General features: G+C 47.1%; 1 protein-coding gene across 2 annotated transcripts in view; it reads right to left on the bottom strand.

Annotated features, from left to right (window-relative positions):
• gabbr1b (gamma-aminobutyric acid (GABA) B receptor, 1b) overlaps positions 1–22,551 on the bottom strand; it is a 115,444-nt gene extending 92,893 nt beyond the window's left edge. For both annotated transcript variants that reach the window (XM_085378101.1, XM_085378100.1), the window contains exons 1-2: positions 22,294–22,551; positions 3,732–3,866 (exon numbers count right to left, since the gene is read on the bottom strand). In XM_085378101.1, coding sequence (XP_085234227.1) covers positions 3,732–3,866; positions 22,294–22,551 — 393 coding nt within the window. The remainder of the gene's footprint in view (positions 1–3,731; positions 3,867–22,293) is intronic.
• Between the last annotated feature and the right edge of the window lie 376 nt (positions 22,552–22,927).

Here is a 22,927-nt window from a genome sequence, read left to right as displayed (position 1 = left end):
CGCCCCTCCCTGAGCCTGGTTCTGCCGGAGGTTTCTTCCTGTTAAAAGGGAGTTTTTCCACTGTTGCCAAAGTGCTTGCTCATAGGGGGTCATATGATTGTTGGGTTTTTCTCTGTATCTATGAAGCGCCTTGAGGTGACTTATGTTGTGATTTGGCGCTATATAAATAAAATTGAATTGAATTGAATTGAATTCGGAACCGCTACATCAATCACTACGGCCGTCTTCTTCTGTTTGACTACCACCACTATGTCCGGTTGGTTAGCCACCACCATTTTGTCCGTCTGTATCTGGAAGTCCCACAGGATCTTAGCTCAGTCATTCTCCACCACCCTTGGGGGCATCTCCCATTTTGACCTCGGGACTTCCAGGTTATACTCGGCACAGATGTTCCTGTACACTATGCCGGCCACTTGGTTGTGGCGTTCCATGTATGCCTTGCCTGCTAGCATCTTGCACCCTGCTGTTATGTGCTGGATTGTCTCTGGGGCATCTTTACACAGCCTGCACCTGGGGTCTTGCCTGGTGTGATAGACCCCAGCCTTTATGGATCTTGTACTCAGAGCTTGTTCTTGTGCTGCATGATTAGTGCCTCTGTGCTGTCTTTCAGTCCAGCTTTGTCCAGCCACTGGTAGGATTTCTGGATATCAGCCACCTCCTCTATCTGCCGGTGGTACATACCGTGCAGGGGCCTGTCCTTCCATGATGGTTCCTCGTCTCCCTCCTCTTTCTTGGGTTTCTGCTGCCTGAGGTATTCACTGAGCACTCGGTCAGTTGGGGCCATCTTCCCAATGTATTCTTGGATGTTCGTTGTCTCATCCTGGACTGTGGTGCTGACACTCACCAGTCCCCGGCCCCCTTCCTTCCGCTTAGCGTACAGCCTCAGGGTGCTGGACTTGGGGTGAAACCCTCCATGCATGGTAAGGAGCTTTCTTGTCTTTATATCAGTGGCTTCTATCTCCTCATTTGGCCAGCCTATTACCCCAGCAGGGTACCTGATCATGGGCAGGGCGTACGTGTTGATGGCCCGGATCTTGTTCTTACCAGCAGGGTACCTGATCATGGGCAGGGCGTACGTGTGTATGGCCCGGATCTTGTTCTTACCATTCTGCTGACTCCTCAGGACTTGCCTGACCCTCTGCAGGTACTTGGTGGTTGCAGCTTTTCTAGCGACCTCTTCATGGTTCCCATTCGCCTGCGGGATCCCCAGGTACTTGTAACTGTCCTCTATGCCTGCAATGTTGCCTTCTGGTAGTTTAATCCCCTCAGTTCTGACTACCTTCCCTCTCTTTGTTACCATCCGACTACACCTCTCCAGTCCGAACGACATTCCAATGTCATTGCTGTATAGCCTGGTAGTGTGGATCAGTGAATCGATGTCTCGTTCACTCTTGGCATACAGCTTGATGTCATCCATGTACAGGAGGTGGCTGACAACTGCTCTGTTCCGTAGTCGGTATCCGTAGCAGTCTTGTTAATGCTCTCACTGAGGGGGTTCAGGCCTATGCAGAACAGCAGTGGGGACAGAGCATCTCCTTGGTAGATCCCGCACTTGATGGTGACTTGTGCTATGGGCTTGGAGTTGGCCTCTGTTGTGCGCCACATCCCCATTGAGTTCCTGATGAAGGCTCTTAGGGTCCCATTGATCTTGTACAATTCTAGGCATTCCAGTATCCAGCTGTGGGGCATTGAGTCATAGGCCTTCTTGTAATCAATCCAGGCAGTGCACAGGTTGGTCAGTCTGGTCTTGCAGTCTCGGCTGACTGTTCTGTCTACCAGTAGCTGGTGTTTTGCGCCTCTGGTATTCTTGCCAATTCCTTTCTGTGTCCCGCTCATGTATTGACCCATGTGCCTGTTCATCTTAGCCGATATGATGCCTGGCAGGAGCTTCCATGTAGTACTGAGGCAGGTTATTGGTCGGTAGTTGGAGGGGACCGGTCCCTTCTTGGGGTCCTTGGGGATCAGGACCGTCCGACCTTCGGTTAGCCATTCCGGGTGTCTCTCGTTAACTAGCAGCTGGTTCATTTGTGCTGCCAGACGCTCGTGGAGTGCAGTCAGCTTCTTTAGCCAGTAGGCGTGAACCATGTCGGGCCCTGGTGCTGTCCAACTCTTCATACTGGAGACCCTTTCTTGGATATCTGCCACTGTGATGGTTACTGGACCCTGTTCAGGGAGGTCACTGTGGTCTGCCCTCAGATCCACTAGCCACTGAGTATTGCCGTTATGGGTTGCGTCCTTCTCCCATATGCTCTTCCAGTATTGCTCGGTCTCCAGCCTTGGTGGTGCTGTTCTCTTATTGTTCCCTTGCCACTGAGAGTACACCTTTGCTGGTTCTGTGGAGAACAGCTGGTTTATTCTCCTGCCTTCTATCTCTCTGGTGTACCTCCTCAAGCAGCTGGCCAAGGCTGTGAGTCTTTGCTTGGCAGTTTCCAAGGCCTCAGGTATGGACAGCTTGTTGTATTTCTTATGCACCTTCTTTGTCGCACCTTTCTGCAACTCCGTTAGTTGGCTAACCTCCCTCCGTGTTACTTTGATCTTGCCCTCTAGCCTCCTTCTCCATGGAGGGTACTGCCCCTTGTGGCTGTTCAACTTGTACCCAAGCATCTCACTGATCACTGCTGCCGTATTGTAGATCAGCTTGTTAGTGTCGGTAATCGTGGTTGTAGGTATTGTCCGTAGTGCTGCATTAACATCATCTAGCAGACCTTCTGAGGGTACTTCACGTAATCTCGGTAACCGGCTGCGGGGGATCCAGGTTTCAAACTTGGCCATGTATATATATAATATATATATATATAGAGAGAGATATCCACTTGATAGTTGACTGAATAACTATCCACCTGTTTTACGTTTTTCTTGGCCTTCAGACAATAATTCCTGTTTCTATAGTGTTGGACAGGACAGTCAAAGAGCAGAACAAAAGAAAAACGAAAAAACTATGCAAAAACATCAACAGGTCATCTACTAATGAGTAGCTTCGTTGTTTGATCCCTGGCTGCTCCAGTCTTCATGCAAATATCCTCCAACTTGCTCTCCGATGCGTGAATGTGTGTGGATGTTAGGTAGAAAGCATTCATGTAGAAAAAGCATAGAAAAAGGAGCTTGTATGAATGGGTATGAATGTGGCGTGTTGTATAAAGTGCTTTCAGTTCTCAGGTAGAGCAGAAAATTGCCCTATAAGTCCATTTACTATTTATCATTTGTTTCACCCTTTGATGCATAAATTACTTTAACTTCAATCAGGATTTTTTCTTAAGTATTTTTATTTATCTTTACGCATGAAAAGATAAATGGTTGGATGAATCCGTATCACAACCTTAACCGAGTATTCTGCAGCTGACGCCCTAATCTGACTGTCTCACTGTGACATCTCTTTAGCTCACTGTCTTCAAGTATATATTTTGGCTCTGTATTCTTGGTGTAAAGAGTTGCTTCCTGTGATATTTTTGTGTTTTGTTGTCACCTATAGTGCTAAGTGTTCTTGGTGGTATTTTCACACAACAGCACCCAGAGATTACTTATCACCTAAACGCTGTGGGCAGCCTTTGTGTTTCCTTTTCTTTTGCATCAGTATTTTTGTATGCACAGTTCTTCTTTCCAGTTTCATTGTGACTTGCACTATTCAGTAATACTACTGCCATTGTTTTTTTTTCTTAAAACAATGTAATTACATCACTGAATTACTGTTTAGAAGTTGTATATTGAAGCTCTAAAAATGTAAAGGCTTTTACCACTATGAGGTTCCACATGCGAGCAGCTTCGGCCACCAGTGTGGACACAGAGCTGCAGCCTGGCATCAACACGATTTTGATAGGCTCTGTGTACAGAAGGTCATACAGCAGCTTGGTGGCCTCACCAGGATCACACTATAGGGACACAAACACACAAGACATGTTTGTCAGCATACATTGTTCCAAACAACTTTACATATGATAACACTAAATAAATAACTGTTCATAGGTACAATTAAGTCCATAAGTATTTGGTCAAAGAAATTTTTTTGTGATGTTGCCTCTGTTCACCACCACTGAACTTTAAATCAAACATCAAGATGCACTTACATTTTTTTAGTTAAGGGTTTAACAAAAGTATTTAGGTAACTATTCGGGAATTAAAATAAGGCTAAAAAATAATGGCATAAAAAAACAGAATTTTAAATGTAAGGAATTAAATCTGGATGCGTCATGACTGCGCGTGGCAGGCAAGAATGGTGGACCCAAAGTGCAGACTCACAGAGGCAAAAAGGTGAACTCAATGCAGCTTTATTGCTGAATGCCAAAAAAAATAACTAAACTGAAAATACAAATAAACTAGGTAGGCAGGCTGACAGACGGAACACATAGTACAAGATGATAAAGATCATTACACAGACCAAGGAAAACACACGGCTTAAATACAGGGAGCCATCAGGTAATGGGAGACAAGAGGGGGACACAGGTAGGACAAATCAGACCTAACAACACAAGGAAAACAAAACTAGAAACACTGACATGAGACAAAGCCCTTCAAAGTAAAACAGGAAATATAACACAGAGACACGAGAAGGGGACACAGCTGACAGGAGAGACAGGGCAACCATGAAACAGAGACAGAAACCAGGAGACTAAGAACTCTAACATAGAAACCAAAAGACTAGAAATTTTAAATAATGACAAAATCAAAGTGCAATAATAATGCAAAACTCAAAACACTGGGTCAACAACCCAGGTACCCTAACAGGATGAAAAATTTTTTGACCACGTCTAGAACTCATGGATATCACCAAATGCTGTACGTCCCCCTTAAGATGTTCTAGCAGGTCTTTACCGCAGCTGTCTTACGCTCCTGCTTGTTTGTGGGTTTCTGTGCCTTCAGTTATGTTTTCTGTAACTGAAAAGCCTGCAGGGGGTAGACATTAGATGATTGTCTTGTCCGCTCAAAAATCTCTCTCTTTTTTTTTCCCTTGAATTGCTTTTCACTGTTTTGGGTCATTATTCAATTGCACTGAGAGAGATGCTGTCTGATTACTTTAAAACATTTGGCTGAATCGTAGCATAGCCTTCAGAATTCATCCCCACTACTTCTATCAGCAGTCACATCATCAGTAAACACAAGCGACCCAGTTCCAATAGCAGACATACATGCCTGTACCATAACACGGAGGGATAGTGACATAAAGAAATTTTTAATCCACCCAGCTTAAAAGTAAGGTTAACTTTTTTGTCTTTCTGGGTTGTTGGAGGATGGTGGATAATTGCAGTCAAGCACTAAACAAAAAACAAAACAAAACAAAACAAAAAAAAAACAGAAAAAAACTCAGAACAAATTAATGTGGAAGGACACTAAGCATAGGATATATCAAAAATATGATACACGGTTTGCTGAATGTAGAACTAAAATATATTAACCAATTTAAAATGTGTTTTCTTCTGTATATGTACAGAGAGCCAATAAAAAAAGGGTTGCAAAGGGGCGATGTGAGGCACGTTCCAAGGTCACCTCAACCAGAGCCATGGCGGGCTCATCTGGTGAAGCAGACAGAGCATCTACCCATGTGTTTCTGGAGAATGCATATACCCACCAGTCAGATCCCATCATCTTGACTGTCATATTACAAATGATGCCTGACTTTCTCTTTATAGCCTATAGTCAATGAAATCAATAAACCATTTATATGATAATGATGAGTGTGGTAATCATTAAACATTTAACAGAGAGTTCACAAACAATGAAATTAATGTTTATACAAATCTGTGTATCATCACACAGGTTTGAGCCATAAAAAGGGGTTTGCATAGCCATGCCTAACTGACATTTTCTTACACACTGATCAATAAGACCTGGTGCCCAAAACTTTTAGGTTGATTCAGTGACATATCTTTTAAAAGAGAGCATACTGATATAACCATAAGTGATGTACCAATACCAGCTTAAACATGAACTGTATATCAAAGGTTGGAATTGTGACATTAAAAAAATAATGATTGCTTAAAGAAATTTAATTTGTAGTTCTAAATAAATTCTAAATGCATTTAAGACATTTTTTACTCACTGTATGTCTCTTCCACGATGTTATTTCTCTCTCCAACAACGCAGGTTACAATTACATTAGCATGACCAAGTATGCAAATTAGACGATGACGTCATTTAGCGACTTCTAGCGATTTTCCTTACTGAGGATTTGGCAACGCTGGCGCGATGTGTTCAGTTGAGGTTGGAGAGGAATAAAGAAGGATGGAAGAAAGAGTTTCTACCATCAGCGTTTTGGCGCCAGAGTGCGTCGCTGCCTGCCGCCTTGCGCTTTTACGGCCCAGGGAAACGGACCCGCCAGCGAGCTGTAGCAGCCATGACCGCTGGCAATACAGAAAGGCTGCTCTTCATACAGGGAGTGCAGAATTATTAGGCAAGTTGTATTTTTGAGGAATAATTTTATTATTGAACAACAACCATGTTCTCAATGAACCCAAAAAACTCATTAATATCAAAGCTGAATGTTTTTGGAAGTAGTTTTTAGTTTGTTTTTAGTTTTAGCTATTTTAGGGGGATATCTGTGTGTGCAGGTGACTATTACTGTGCATAATTATTACGCAACTTAACAAAAAACAAATATATACCCATTTCAATTATTTATTTTTACCAGTGACACCAATATAACATCTCCACATTCACAAATATACATTTCTGACATTCAAAAACAAAACAAAAACAAATCAGCGACCAATATAGCCACCTTTCTTTGCAAGGACACTCAAAAGCCTGCCATCCATGGATTCTGTCAGTGTTTTGATCTGTTCACCATCAACATTGCGTGCAGCAGCAACCACAGCCTCCCAGACACTGTTCAGAGAGGTGTACTGTTTTCCCTCCTTGTAAATCTCACATTTGATGATGGACCACAGGTTCTCAATGGGGTTCAGATCAGGTGAACAAGGTGGCCATGTCATTAGTTTTTCTTCTTTTATACCCTTTCTTGCCAGCCACGCTGTGGAGTACTTGGACGCGTGTGATGGAGCATTGTCCTGCATGAAAATCTTTTTCTTGAAGGATGCAGACTTCTTCCTGTACCACTGCTTGAAGAAGGTGTCTTCCAGAAACTGGCAGTAGGACTGGGAGTTGAGCTTGACTCCATCCTCAACCCGAAAAGGCCCCACAAGCTCATCTTTGATGATACCAGCCCAAACCAGTACTCCACCTCCACCTTGCTGGCGTCTGAGTCGGACTGGAGCTCTCTGCCCTTTACCAATCCAGCCACGGGCCCATCCATCTGGCCCATCAAGACTCACTCTCATTTCATCAGTCCATAAAACCTTAGAAAAATCAGTCTTGAGATATTTCTTGGCCCAGTCTTGACGTTTCAGCTTGTGTGTCTTGTTCAGTGGTGGTCGTCTTTCAGCCTTTCTTACCTTGGCCATGTCTCTGAGTATTGCACACCTTGTGCTTTTGGGCACTCCAGTGATGTTGCAGCTCTGAAATATGGCCAAACTGGTGGCAAGTGGCATCTTGGCAGCTGCACGCTTGACTTTTCTCAGTTCATGGGCAGTTATTTTGCGCCTTGGTTTTTCCACACGCTTCTTGCGACCCTGTTGACTATTTTGAATGAAACGCTTGATTGTTCGATGATCACGCTTCAGAAGCTTTGCAATTTTGAGACTGCTGCATCCCTCTGCAAGATATCTCACTATTTTTGACTTTTCTGAGCCTGTCAAGCCCTTCTTTTGCCCCATTTTGCCAAAGGAAAGGAAGTTGCCTAATAATTATGCACACCTGATATAGGGTGTTGATGTCATTAGACCACACCCCTTCTCATTACAGAGATGCACATCACCTAATATGCTTAATTGGTAGTAGGCTTTTGAGCCTATACAGCTTGGAGCAAGACAACATGCATGAAGAGGATGATGTGGACAAAATACTCATTTGCCTAATAATTCTGCACTCCCTGTAGAGGACTCGTGCTCCAGGAGACGTTTTGTCGTGGACTCCGGCTCCCAGAAGAGCCTCCTTCCCCCGACCGCTGCCGACAGACTAGCAGCGAATTGCGGGCCGCAGCTCATTGCAGCTAATGGCTCTCCCATCACAACGTTTGGGGAAAGGTTGGTGACTGTTTTCATGGCCGGGATTTCCAGTGGAACTTTGTTGTTGCCGCTAGCTCTGTACCTATTTTAGGTGCTGATTTTCTGTGTGCCCATGGACTGCTTGTCGATGTTGCAACAGACGTTTAATAGATGCTCTCTCGTTTTCTTCGCTACCCTGTTTTACTCGGGATGCCGAGCCCCTGATTCGGGCTAATGTAGTGATCTCCGGGGATGCTTTTCAGCGTTTGCTTTTATAGTTTCCTTCGCTGTCTGTCCCTAATTTCTCTAGCACGGTAACGAAACACGGGGTTGAGCATTATATTCCCATGGTCGGGCCCCTGGTGTTCGCGCACGCCGCCTCGACTCCGCGAAACTGTCCGTTGCTCGGGAAGACCCGAGCGATGGACAGTTTGCAGTCATGGAGCGCCTTGGCGCCTCCTCCTTGAATCGCTACCTTATCGTGGTGGAGGGGTTTGTGTGTCACAGGGATCCCAGGGGCTATGTTGGCCCTGGGTGAGGGACCAGACAAAGAGCGATTCATAAGACCCTTATGAAAAGGACACCGAGGGAACAGTTTACCCTGCCCGGGATAGGGTTACCGGGGCCTCGCCCTGGAGCCAGGCCCGGGGAGGGTGCCCGAGGGCGAGCGTCTGGTGGCCGGGCCTTAGTCCATGGGGCCCGGCCGGGCACAGCCCGAAGAGGAGACATGGGCCCATCCTCCCGCAGGCCCACCACCCGCAGGAGGCGCCATAGGGGTCGGGTGCATTGTGTGCCGGGTGGCGGCCAGGAGCGGAGGCCCTGGCGGACTGACCCCCGGCTGCCAAGACTGGCAATAGGGACATGGAATGTCACCTCTCTGGTGGGGAAGGAGCCTGAGTTAGTGCGTGAGGTTGAGAGGTACCGGCTAGATATAGTCGGGCTCACCTCTACACATGGCTTGGGCTCTGGAACCAGTCTCCTGGAGAGGGGCTGGACTCTGTCTCAGTCTGGAGTTGCCCTTGGTGAGAGGCGGCGGGCTGGGGTGGGTATCCTAATATCCCCTCGGCTTGCTGCCGGTACGTTGGGGTTTTTCCCGGTGGACGAGAGGGTTTGTTCCCTGCGCCTTAGGGTCGGGGAACGGGTCCTGACTGTCATCTGCGCTTATGCGCCGAGTGGCAGTTCAGAGTACCCAGCCTTCTTAGAGTCCCTGGGGGGGGGGGGTGCTGGAGGGTGCTCCACCTGGAGACTCTGTTGTCCTGCTGGGAGACTTCAATGCTCACGTGGGTAACGACAGCGAGACCTGGAGGGGCGTGATTGGGAGGAACAGCCTCCCTGATCTGAACCCGAGCGGTGCTCTGTTATTGGACTTCTGTGCTAATCACAGTTTGGCCATAACGAACACCCTGTTCGAACATAAGAGTGTCCATAAGTGCACGTGGCACCAGGACGCTCTAGGCCGTAGGTCGATGATTGATTTTGTAATCGTATCAGCAGACCTGCGACCATATGTTCTGGACACTCGGGTAAAGAGAGGGGCTGAGCTGTCAACTGATCACCACCTGGTGGTGAGTTGGATCAGGTGGCGGGGGAAGACGCTGGACAGACCTGGTGCACCTAAACGCGTAGTGAGGGTGTGCTGGGAACGTCTAGCAGAGGCCCCAGTCCGCGAGATCTTCAACGCACACCTCCGGCAGAGCTTCAACAGCATTCCGAGGGAGACTGGGGACATTGAGTCCGAATGGACCATGTTCAGCGTCTCCATTGCCGAAGCTGCTGCATTGAGCTGCGGCCGCAAGGTGGTTGGTGCCTGCCGTGGTGGTAATCCCCGAACCAAATGGTGGACACCAGAGGTGAAGGGAGCCACTAGGCTGAAGAAGGAGTCCTATTGGGCTTGGTTAGCCTGTGGGACTCCGGAGGCAGCCGACAGGTATCGACAGGCCAAGCGGAATGCGGCTCAGGCAGTGGCTGAAGCAAAAACTCGGGTGTGGGAGGAGTTCGGAGAGGCCATGGAAAAAGACTTTCGGACTGCCTCGAAGAGATTCTGGCAAACCGTCAGGCGTCTCAGGAGGGGAAAGCGGTGCTCTACCTGCACTGTGTATAGTGCTGGCGGAGCGCTGCTGACGTCGACTGAGAAAATTGTCAGGCGGTGGAAGGAATACTTCGAGGACCTCCTTAATCCCACTGACACGTCTTCCGAGGAGGAAGCAGAGTCTGGGGATGAGGGGAATGACCCGCCAATTTCCGGGGGCGAGGTCACTGAGGCAGTTAAACAACTCCTTGGTGGCAGAGCCCCTGGTGTTGATGAGGTCCGCCCCGAGTTCCTGAAGGCTCTGGACGTTGTAGGGCTGTCCTGGTTGACACGCCTCTGCAATGTTGCGTGGAGATCAGGGGCAGTACCCGTGGACTGGCAGACCGGGGTGGTGGTCCCCATCTTTAAGAAAGGGGACCGGAGGGTGTGTTCCAACTACAGGGGGATCACACTCCTCAGCCTCCCTGGGAAAGTCTATGCCAGGGTGCTGGAAAGGAGAGTTCGTCCGTTAGTCGAACCTCGGATACAGGAGGAACAATGCGGTTTCCGTCCTGGTCGCGGAACACTGGACCAGCTCTTTATCCTCTCGAGGATACTTGAGGGTGCATGGGAGTTTGCCCAACCAGTCTACATGTGTTTTGTGGACTTGGAGAAGGCATTCGACCGTGTCCCTCGGGATGTCCTGTGGGAGGTGTTGCGGGAATATGGGGTGTCTGGCCCATTGCTACGGGCCATTCGATCCCTATACAACCGTTTCAAGAGCTTGGTTCGCATTGCCGGCAATAAGTCGGACTCGTTCCCGGTGAGTGATGGGCTCCGCCAGGGCTGCCCTTTGTCACCGGTTCTGTTCATAATTTTTATGGACAGGCTTTCTAGGCGCAGCCAAGTGGCGGAGGGCTTTCGCTTTGGTGGCCTCAGAATCTCATCTCTGATTTTTGCAGATGATGTGGTTCTGTTGGCTTCATCGGGTGAGGGCCTCCAGCTCGCACTGGAACGGTTCGCAGCCGAGTGTGAAGCAGCGGGAATGAGGATCAGCACCTCCAAATCTGAGGCCATGGTTCTCAGCCGGAAAAGGGTGGAGTGCCCACTCCGGGTCGGGGATGAGTTCCTGCCCCAAGTGGAGGAGTTCAAGTATCTCGGGGTCTTGTTCGCGAGTGATGGGAGAAGGGAGCCGGAGATCGACAGACGGATTGGGGCTGCAGCTGCAGTAATGCGGACGCTGCACCGGTCCGTCGTGGTGAAGAGGGAGCTGAGTGTAAAAGCGAAGCTCTCAATTTACCGGTCGGTCTACGTCCCTACCCTCACCTATGGCAACGAGCTGTGGGTAGTGACCGAAAGAACGAGATCGCGGATACAAGCGGCAGAAATGAGCTTCCTCCGAAGGGTGGCTGGCCTCTGCCTTAGAGATAGGGTGAGAAGTTCGGCCATCCGGGAGGGGCTCAGAGTAGAGCAGCTGCTGCTCCACATCGAAAGGAGCCAGCTGAGGTGGTTCGGGCATCTGACAGGGATGCCCCCTGGGCGCCTCCTGGGTGAGGTGTTCCAGGCATGTCCCACCCGGAGGAGGCCCCGGGGCAGACCCAGGACACGCTGGAGTGATTATATCTCTCGGCTGGCCTGGGAACGCCTTGGTGTTCCCCCGGATAAGCTGGAGGAGGTGGCTGGGGAGAGGGAGGTCTGGGCCTCTTTGCTTAGGCTGCTGCCCCCGCGACCCGGCCCCGGACAAAGCGGATGAGGATGGATGGATGGATGGATGGAGCGCCTTGGCATTGTACAGCGCTCGAACAGCGCATGGGCTTCTCCGCTTCACATGTTGCCCAAATCGGACGGTCGGTGGTGGCCATGCGGAGATTTCCGCCGTTTAAATTGCCACAGAGAATGACCGTTACTCCATCCCCCACAATCAGGATTTTTCTGCCAATCTCGCCGCGTTGATGGGTTGATGACCAGCGTTTGGCAGCTCACAGCCTGATCATCAACCCTTCCAAGTGCCAGTTCGGGTTGCCTGTTCTGGATTTCCTCGGGCACCGCATTTCTGCTGAAGGTGTGGTTCCGTTGCCCGACAGAGTCCAGGCCGTTTCGGTTTTCCCGCGTCGGCCCTGCTGGCCCACCCGTTTCCGTCGGCGGAGATCGCGTTGACCACTGACGCGTCCGACGTGGCGGTGGGTGCCGTGTTGGAACAGCGGGTTTCAAGGCGGTACCCCTTGCGTCCACGACAGCGATGACGGTGGCCAGAGCATTTTTGTCAACGTGGGTTTTGTGTTTCGGTCCCCCTGCTGACATTACCTCGGACAGGGGCCCCCAGTTTGTTTCTGAGCTTTGGTCTGCCATGGCTGATGGCCTGGGGGTCAAGGTCCACCGCAGCACAGCATGCCACCCACAAGCTAACGGGATGTGCAAGCGGTTTCACCGGTCACTCAAGGCCACGCTCCGGGCTTCCTTAACTGGTGGCGACTGGGTCGACCGTCTTCCGTGGGTTTTGCTGGGATTGCGTAGCCCCACCAGTAAGGAATATACTTTTTTCTCACATGTCCATCACTCCTACTCTCGTCTGGATTATTTTTTGGTCAGCAGCTCACTGCTGAACGACATTTCAGACACTGAGATTCACCCTCTAGCTTTCAGCGATCATGGTCCTGTATCTTTAACACTAATGCACAAGAATAATACTACGCCAAGGAGCTATACACTATACAGGTCATCGGATGTTCAAGATGGGCTTTACGTCTACCAACAACTGCTCACACTGCCAAACCAATTCACCGGACAATTATATCCACGCTCTTTGGTTCTGTCCACCAGTTCAGAAGTTTTGGCGCGAGATATGTGAAGACTTATCGAAGTGTCTGAAATGTAACATTCCAACTTCCCCCTTAGTGTGTTTGTTGGGCAGCTTAGATAATGTCACTTCAGAAAAGAATATAGCCCATATGGTTTTCACTGCCCTATGCATAGCCAAGAAAACAGTCCTCATGAACTGGAAAAATAAAAATAATCTTAATTCTAACCAATATAGAAATTATCTATTAGATTACATTAGTCTTGATACAGCCTCTGCCACCACATCAGATCAATTGCTCTGGGCTCCTTTGATCAGCTCCATCACCTAGTGGGGGTGGGGGGTCATAGTTTGGTCCCACCTTCACTGTTGTGATTGGTGTGGGGGTAGGGACAGGCTTAGGGCGTCGGGGGGTTTCCCGGAGGCATCTTCCTTGGGGGGCTCAACCCGGGGTAGCGGTCATGTCCGGTTAGGGGCTCTGTTGGCTCTCAGGTGACTGTTTCCTCGCGGCTGCGTGCAGCGGGGCTAGGGGAGGGTCTGTGCTGACGGACGTGGGTTACTGACCTGGTAGCCTGTCTGCCCCTGGGTGGGTCCGGGATGGGCGTGAGGTTCTGGGGGCGCTCCGTCTCTGGGCTGGGGCCCGGGCCGGGCCTCGGGGGCTTGGGTCCTGGTTGGTGTGTTGCCGGGGTTGTGGGCGGGTGGGTGCATGGGGGCCCACCCCTGGAGCAGGGTGCCACCGGTGCATCGAGCCACCTGGGGGGCTCTTCAACTGGTGGGGGAGATTGTCACATCTTGCAGGAGCTTTCCTCTCCTCGGGACTTCTTTGCAGGAGGGGGAGATACAGGAGAGGTGGAGGAAGATCTCAGCCTGGGTGTTTATTGTCTTATGTAGTCTGGAAGATGAGTGGATGGTGGGGTGGGTGCAGTTTTCTCTGTGGTGGGGTTGGGTGGACTGTCCCGGGCTCTGTGGGGCCGGGCGGCGCTGCTGCACTGGGCCCCAGTCTGGATGGGCCTGGGCCCCCTTTCCCTGGCGGGTCGCGGAGTATGGGGGTGCCTACTGGGGTCAGCGGGGGAGCTGGCCCCAGGGAGGGGTCACCTGCCCCTCCCTTCCTTCCCTCCCCATCTCCAGCTGCCTCCCTCTTCCCGCTCCACCACAACCACACACACATGCAGGACCTTGGAGTAGGGGTATGTCACCAGGGTGCAGAGGAGACCCCCCCCCCCCCCCCCCCCCCCGTCCCCTTCTGGCTGCCTCTGCCTCAATCTTATCCCACAACTTAGACATTCACATTACTCACACTCTCATTACACATACATATAGGATCTTGGGGGTGGGCACGATACACGGAATCCAAAGTACCATCAGGGTGTACACCCCACCCCTGGCGTCGTTGCCCACCTCTCAAGGTTAAATACATGTAGACATTGAGGGCTAGCAGGAGGGACCATGCGCTTACCTGCTGCTCTCTGGCAGGTAGCTCCATGCCCTCCTGGGTTTTAAATGCACCTTAGAACACACATGCATCAACACTACAATGAGCGGGTGGAGGGAGGTTTGGAGTCTTCTCTCACCCCCGTTCTCTGCGACCTGCTGGAGCGGGGGGGCTAGGAGGAGGAGTTGGCCGTCCGACTGCGGTCTGGAGTGTGGGGCCTCCCTGCTGCTGCTGCCTCCCCCCACCGCAGGGAAAAGGGTAACACCACCTGGGTCTGGGTGCAGTTCCCCCTCCAGGGGCAAGGGTACCTAGACCCGGTTTGTAGAGTACGCTTGGGGAGTGTGATCGTGTGTACAGCGTCTCTTTATGTCTGTCTCCACGTTGGTTAAGTGTGGAGTAAGTGCATATGAGAGCATGAGGGTGGGAATGGATGTTTGTATATGTGTGTGCCTGTATGTCTGTGTCTATATGTCAGGTTGGGTGTCAGGCGCCACCTCTCTGGGGACATCTCAGGCCCTCCAAGGTTTGGAGGCCTATCTCCCCCTACCACCACTTCCCCTGCCAGTGGCGGACTCCCTCAGACATCGGTGCGTTGGTGGTTCTTTGTGTCCGGGGATGGGCGTCCAGGTACACACCGGCTCATTCCTTGGCGGCCGCTCATCGGGGCCTGGAGCCTGGGGCTCGCTCGGTCCACTTCGGAGGAGGGGTGCCCCCGGCCTCTTGGCCTGGGGCTCGGTCACTCAGGCACGGCTGGCTGCCGGCGGAGCTCACGGGTGCGTCACTGCAATTCCCCCTGGCTTCTGCTCCGCGGCTGCTGAGTGAACCCTCATCTGGGACTCTCCTCAGCTCTTTCTGGGACAGTGGCGCGGCTGCCCCTCTGTTGGTCTTCCTTGGTCTCTTGTGTTCTGGGGGCCTCTGGATGTCTGGAGTTTTGATCTCCTCCATACCTGCTTCATGCCCTGGAGGACGGGGCTGTGGCCCCCCCACACCCTCTAGCAGATCATTACATGAAGGAACCTTTTAAAAAAACAAAAAACAAGCGCGTCCATGCTCACAGGTGTACACACGGGTGATCACACCCACAAACTACACCCTTTTTGGCTTCTACCTCAAAGCACACTGTGTTCTGTTGATCTTATGTGCTGCACAATAATGTTTAATATTTAGTATTTACTGTCATATTCCCATATATCATTGTGATGTTGTTTATTCTATTACTCTTGTTCTCTTCTGCTTGCTTTCTTTTTTCTTTCTCAGCAGGTGATCCAGGTGATCGATAGATGCATTTTCTTTTCTTTCTTTCTTTTTTTTTGCTGCCCGTTCTGTTGGTTTTTGTTTTTTGCCCTTCTCCCCCGTCCCTCTTCTCAGCTGTTTCTCTTTCCCTCTTTCTTTCTCCCCTTCTTTCCTCCAGTCAAGTCTGTCCTGTATTCAGTAAGTGAAAATAAAATAAACAATAAAAGGTGAATCAAATGGACCATTACGGCAAGGCTGGGATGGTCAATTTGGTAAAGTATATCCGTTGGGCATCTTTCTTTGCCTTTAGACAACAATTCTGATGGCAAAAGAGCCAAACGGGACAGGCAAAAAAAAAAAAAAAAAAAGGGATTGCGTAGCGCGGTTAAAGAAGACCTCGGGGTTTCCCCGGCTGAACTGGTCCTCAGCCAGCTCCTCCGGGTCCCGGGGAATTCTTACCCGAGAGCCCCCCGTGTTTCGATACCTCTGTGCTGCCTTTTCGCCCCCCAAGGGACTCATTTCCTGTTCTTGGCCCTGTGCACCACTGCCTGCCTGACACTTTTGTTCCGAGGTCATTGGACTCTGCTCGTTTCATTTTCGTCAGGCATGATGCCCATAGGACTCCGCTGCGTCCACCATATGACGGGCCATACAGGGTTCTTAAAAAACATTTCATTTTGGACTTTCGGCAGGAGGTTGTCTCTGTTGACAGACTTAAGCCTGCACATGTTCTGCAAGATGATCAGGTGGTCCCGGCCCAGGCCCCTCGCCGTGGCCGCCCACCTGCCACCGGGCTGATGGATTCTGTTTTTTTCCCCCAGGAGCGCCCCACAACCAACGGAGCCTGAGCTGTCTGCAGCTTTTTCTGACTGCCAGTGCCAGCTTCGCTCCCGGGCTGGGTTTCCCTTTGTCACCGTTCAGCCGTTCCGGCCATTTGCTTAAAACCCTTGGTCCTGGACTAGTTCTGCTGGGTGTTTGGGGGGGCCTTGTGTGGTGGACCACTAGAGGGCTCCACTCACACCCAGTGTTGAGGAAGTGTGCTGCTGTGTTTTGTGGCACGATGTGTTCAGTTGATGTTGGAGAGGAATAAAGAAGGAGTGAGAACTGAGAGCTCTGTGTCGTCCATGCTTACCTCCACAGTAGTTCCACGCAGATTCATCAGGGATCAAAAACATTATTTCCTCACTTTATGAACAGAGAGCTGTGTTTGAAGCAGGGCACTGACAAGGGAAGCTAGCAAAACTTGTGAGGAGATTTACAGTATTTCATATTGGTCCACATTTAAATGTATCTGTTATAAAAAGCTTTCATCAAATTTAATAATAATTACCAGATTTGTTATCACCCATCATTAGTTAATGTGTATGTAACTGAAACTGTTTGACCTGACTAACTGTTTGGGTCAACCTAATCTTGATGTTTTAAAAAGGGGGTATTCATACATGTAATCTATTGCTGTCTAAGGGTTGTAGTATCACAGTGTGGTAATTATCAAATTTAATAAGACTGATTTTAGCTCACTGGTTTAGAAGTAGACTAAACCAGACTTGTTAAAACACCAAAGTTAAAGTAGCACACTAATCCATGTTAGTGTGAAACTCTTGTTTTCATCAATGAAGTCTATTTACTGAAAAGACATAAATAGACATTCTATTACTTTCGGTTAGACAGGACTGATGGTTTGCTGCTGATCCCACTGTAACCACTTGATTGCTTACCTCAAATTTTTTTTCCATTTTTTGAAATTTGTTTAAATGTCTTAAATAATGAAGACAAACGAGTTATACGAGTTACTACCTAAGACCGAGTTAGGTAGGCTTCTTAAACTGCAAAATGAAAGCAGAGTTTCAGTCATAATTTCAGAAACAGCAAAGGGAAAATATAATCTCACAAAAAAAATAGTTAGTTAACAGCCTTGAACTAAGCTTAATCAGTAGCTCATCCAGTTCACAATCCATCATTATTCACAGTTTATTGTAATGTGTCATGTAGTGAAGAAAGTGATGTGGTTGTATTGCACAAACTAATGAGAATCTAATAACAACAAATATGACCTTGACCTTGAGGAAAATTTGGCGAAAAATCCATTAGGTGATCAGTGTGTGTAATTTTGATTAAATTCAGTCTAATATTCTAAGAGGAGTCACCATGGCATGAGCTCATCACTCCTTTGGGTAAGTAAATGAGTTTAGGAGGAAAAAACTTCAATTCAAAATCCCCAAAAGTTGATTCTGTTCATCTGGAAGTAACATTTTCAGTGTGAGAAACAATTCATTACTCATTCATTACTTCTTCAGTCTCAGCTGAATGCACGTTTCACCAACCACATAAACAGTACATTTGCATAATGACTGACACTAGCACAACTCACGAACATGACCATGGATTGTCATGACAATTTGCATATTAATGATCAAGGAACTGACTTCACAGTCGATTGTTCATCAGTGGTTCTAGTTTCATTCATTATGCAATGTTCTGATTATAAGGTTGGAAAAACTTGCAGTCAGCTGAGTGAAGAAGTCATCGTAAACCCTACACACAGATGTAGGGTTTACGATGACCATAATCAACTTTTTTGGATTTCCTTACTTGGACAATTGAGCATGCTTTAAGACATTATTATTCAAAGAAGTTAAGTCAGTTAAACTAAGGCCTTTGAGGTTTCACTATAGAATTACTTTGTATTCAGTAGCATAGACTGAGTGTCACTTATGGGGAAAAAATTATATACAACTATTAATACACTAATTAGTCCCCATCTCACCCCTCCACTGTTTCCACAACCTGTTCCCATCTCCCTGGGAAACTGCAAGTTCTACTCCTACACGGAGGAAGAACAGTGCTTGTCCACACTAGTAAAGTGTGTGTTTTGTTGTATTGTTGAAAACAGGGCTTAATTTGTAAAATCTGAAAGTCAGGAAGACAGAGAACGTCAAGGAAAAGAAAAAGACATTAAATGCATTTTTTAAAAGTCCACGAACACACTACATTTGTAGAGCAGAGTTCTCCTATACTGGCTTCTGCTCACTGGCTTCCTGTTAAATCTAGAATTGAATTTAAAATTCTGCTCCTCACGTACAAGGTCTTGAATAATCAGTCTCATATCACCCCATTAGAGCACTTCGCTCTCACACTGCAGGCTTACTTGTGGTTTCTTAGAGTATTTAAAGGTAGAATGGAGGGCAGAGCCTTCAGTTTTCAGGCCCCTCTTCTGTGGAACCAGCTTCCAGTTTGGATTCAGGAGACAGACACTATCTCTACTTTTAAGATTAGGCTTAAAACTTTCCTTTTTGCTAAAGCATATAGTTAGGGCTGGACCAGGTGACCCTGAATCCTCCCTTACGTAAGCTGCAGTAGTTGTAGGCTGCTGAGTATTTCTTCTTCACTCACCTTTTCCCCTCACTATGCGTCTATATACTTCTCTGCATTTAATCATTAGTTATTACTAACTAATGATCCCTTTACACAGCCCCGAGCATTTGTCTTTCCTCCGATAAGAACCTCTCCCCCCAGTCTTTACACTCCCTGCCACACCTCAGACTTGCTGAATAAACGTTAATTACCCGTCACAAGAACGCCACCGCGTGGACCGTAGGTTTTTAGCGACACTTCACCTTCCCAAAAGAATCTCTTATTACTCTCTCGTATTTAAATATACAATTTGGTATCTAAGTATTTGGACAACAACACAGTTTATATTTGGTTTTTTACACTTTGCCTAGATTTTACCCAAAAAAAAGCCTGCACGATTTTGGAAAACAACATTTTGGAAAGAAACTAAGATGAACTTGTAGAAGAATTATGAGGGAACAAAAGTATTGAAAAGGAAATGAATAGTTCATGACTCAAAGGATACTGCATCATCTGTGAAACATAGTGTTATCGTATGTGTGTGGCAGCCACTGGAACAAGGTCAGTAGTGTTTATCGATGATGTGATTGCTGATAAAAGCAGTAGAATGAATTGTAAACTATACAAAGCTATACTTTCTGCTCAGATTCAGCCAAATGTTCAGTTGAAACTCAAAATCTACCCTTCATTTGCATCTTTTCATTTGAGATTAAATTCACTGTGCAGGTAAACAGAGGCAAAATTGGAAACAGCCCCCATCCCTCTCTCTCATGGACCTAATTTTATAGAATGGATGGTTAAATGTGGCTTCAAAGTGCTTTAAGAGGTCAGTAAAATGAGAGACCCACTGCAACAGATGATTCAGCCATTTTTTCTGATCTCTCACAGATCTCTTTGTGTGGTTCCGGACTATGATCTGTGGGAGATCCATCAGAGCATGCTTAGTGTAATGTGCAGTTGGCCTGGCACAGCAGTGGAATAGGTTTAGTCATCTGTGATTGATGAGTGACCAAGCTAGTGCTTGTTACATTTGGCTAAGTGTGCTAAATATGGTTTTCTCACCACAACAGGTTTACATCATGCATCCGTCCATCTGCTCCTGTTGTGTCATCATACAAGGTGCATGATCTTGCCTTATTCTTGTAGCCAAATCTGTGTTTGTTTGAACTGCAGTTGTCGTGGTTACTGTTGTCACGCCAACCTACACCCCCACTACCACCACTCCTGGATTTTGAAGTAGAGATCCAATGCAGAGCAGCTTGAACCAATCACAGTGATGCTTCTTGGGGAAAAAAAGAATACACTTGTCACATTAAATTTAACTGTTTATATGTGTGTGTGTGTGTGTGTGTGTGTGTGTGTGTGTGTGTGTGTGTGTTTACATTCTGGAAACTAACTGAAACTAACAAATAAAATTAAAATATAAATTAACTATAAAATACAAAATTATAATAACGCTAAATTGCAAGTCTCGATCAGTTGTGCCAGAAAAAATGTGCCGGAAGAAGCAGACGCACTGCCTGTTTTCCTGTCGGAAAAAGCTGCCCGTCTGCAGTTAACCATGTTTATATTCTTGTGACAGTCACTTTCGCTAACTCTAAAGTCCAGCTGCACTGAACACATGGTGTATGCAGACTGTTCATGCAGTGCATTTGACGCAAAATGAATGCTTCTTATTGGTTTTGCCTGCAGCACATTGTGCAGGACAACTGCCAAAACAAGATGAACTTTTATTTTAATGGGTGATCTTGTGTCTTCAGTTATTCCATTCATGTAATATAAGGAAGTCATCATCCATAGAGCAGTTCTCATAGACTTCAGCCTGTTTTAGCTGGTGCTGACAAAAAAATTGCTAGAGTCAATGCCTGTATACCAAATCTTTAACTGAAACACAAAGCTGTTATTATCCATTTGTCTATAAAAAGAAATCAAACACCTAAAAAGATCAAGGGCAAGAACAAGCTTTCACTGACAGTGATTTCTTTAAGCCCTTAGAAGTTATTCTAGGCTTGTCTTATGCCTCACTGAGCATTCGGTGTTGTGGTTTTGGAATCCTCTTAGCTGTCGGCCACATCTATGGCGAACAGAAACTTGTATTGTCAGTTGTGGAAAATGTGACTGTCACCATCTAATCTGAGACTCTGTAACCTTTTCCAGGTTTATTCAAGTACAAAATTCTAGATTATGAGCCTCCTGAGATGTTTTCATATTGTTGTTCACTTTGATGAAAAATGTGACCATATATATGGGTTCAGTCTCAAGTCAGCCATCTCCAGAACCATCTCCAATTTGTATAAAAATGTTATTGCTATTTTACTGCATGGAAAACATTTGAATTCATGATACCATGTTGCTTTTGTAACATTCAAGTTGCAGATTGAATGCAGACAGAAATAGATGAGTTTCCACAGTGAGCACACACAGAGCCATTAGCACAGAGTGTGGTGCTGTTTGAACATGTGCAGGCTGTATAGCTGCTGTTCTTTTGCAAACAAACACAGATGCAGTTTTCACATCACTATACAGTAGGTAGAGCATATCTCTTGGGCTGCGACCCATTTTATGGCCTGAATGCTGCATTTTAAAAACATACAGAAAAGACTGCCACTTATTCTTCTGATGGCATAACATGATCCTGGAAATGTGTCTGAGGGGTGCAGAGATATCTGATATGTGGAGGGGAGACAATCTATGCCTTTAATTTGGTGATTAATGGTCCTTCCACAAAAGTCATAAGTTTAGCATTTTCTGCACACTTTCATCCCATGACTACTGCCACTGTTAAATGTCGATTAATAGATTTATTATTTATTCTTTCTGGATCGACAGAGACAGTAATAGAGTGATAAAAGTAAAAACTTTTGACACAAACTTTTGTTGTTGAAAAAAGAGTGCCGTTAGAAATGTTGGTTCGCCAATAATAAATAATTTGGGTCCCATGCTATATGATTAGCCTTCCACCTCTAGTTATAAATGATTGTGGCTCATTGTTAAAGAATTTTAATCATCAGCTCTGCGGGTCTGTGTCAATTAATTAATTTTTGTCCAGATGTGTTCAGCCATTTTTACCAGTGAAGGGAGTATTTTAACCTAGAAAGTCAAATATTATTTTTAATAACTGCTTTGTAAAACATTATTGAATGCAAATTCAGCAATGTTTAGTAAAGCTATTAGTTTACACCTACACGTCTCATTAAAGTTGCCTTAAAAATATTAATATAGCCATATCAGGCTACGCTCCTTAACACCATTCAAAAGAAACAGAAATTCTAGTGTTAGTTTTTTTGTTTCGTTTTTTTGTGTTGTGCCCTTGTAGCCTTTGTTGTGTTGCAGCAGGTGCTGACTTATATGAGAAGTCCTACTAGATCTGATCAACATTTGCACACATGCAGTTAAAGCTGGAAAGAAATTAGGGTAAGCCTTCGTCTGTACTTACCATACTGTCATAATGTATCAGCTCCAGCTCATAGTCAGGCAGGATGTCTGTCCTATTATTCACCAAGTCCAGGGCCATCTGAGCAGCGGGGAGGCAGGCTTGTCCACCAGGCCAGCCTCCACTCATGGGAAACAGGGCTCCAATGTAGAGCTTCTTCTTGCCTAGAGCCGGGCAGGAGCAGGATAGAACAGTAAGGATAAAGGTCAGAGAGTAGCGGGAGACCGGCCTACGGGGGAGGTTTTGGCAAAGCCTTTTCATAGCTGGGGGATGCTGAAGGTTGAGCGAAGCTTGGAGTCAGTGTATTCCTTCTATACACTTTTCGGCTTGGAGGGAGCAAGGTGGTATTGCGTGTGGCTCGTGAAGAATGAAATTCTATGAATGAGCACACGCTGGTGTTCCTGAGAGAAGAGAGCCCATTTGCAATTCTGTGTTATTTACATAATTTTAATGTGATCGTAAGCTTTTTGCAACCGACAAACAATTCAAATCAACGCAGATGACTGTCATCAAGCTCTTCTCCCGTTACATTAAAACTAGGAAACCTATCATCGCTTGTGTTTGGAACAGAACTTGTAAACACGCAGCTTCAACGCTTTTATAAAGTACTCTGTCCACAGGTACAACGATCTCCATC

This window comes from Diplotaxodon limnothrissa, linkage group LG18, assembly GCF_057381915.1.
Source record: "Diplotaxodon limnothrissa isolate DT_005_m linkage group LG18, D_limnothrissa_male_GT1.1, whole genome shotgun sequence".
Lineage (NCBI taxonomy): Eukaryota > Metazoa > Chordata > Actinopteri > Cichliformes > Cichlidae > Diplotaxodon > Diplotaxodon limnothrissa.
Note: the sequence above shows the minus strand (reverse complement) of the source record. Positions and strands in the feature narration are given on the sequence as shown.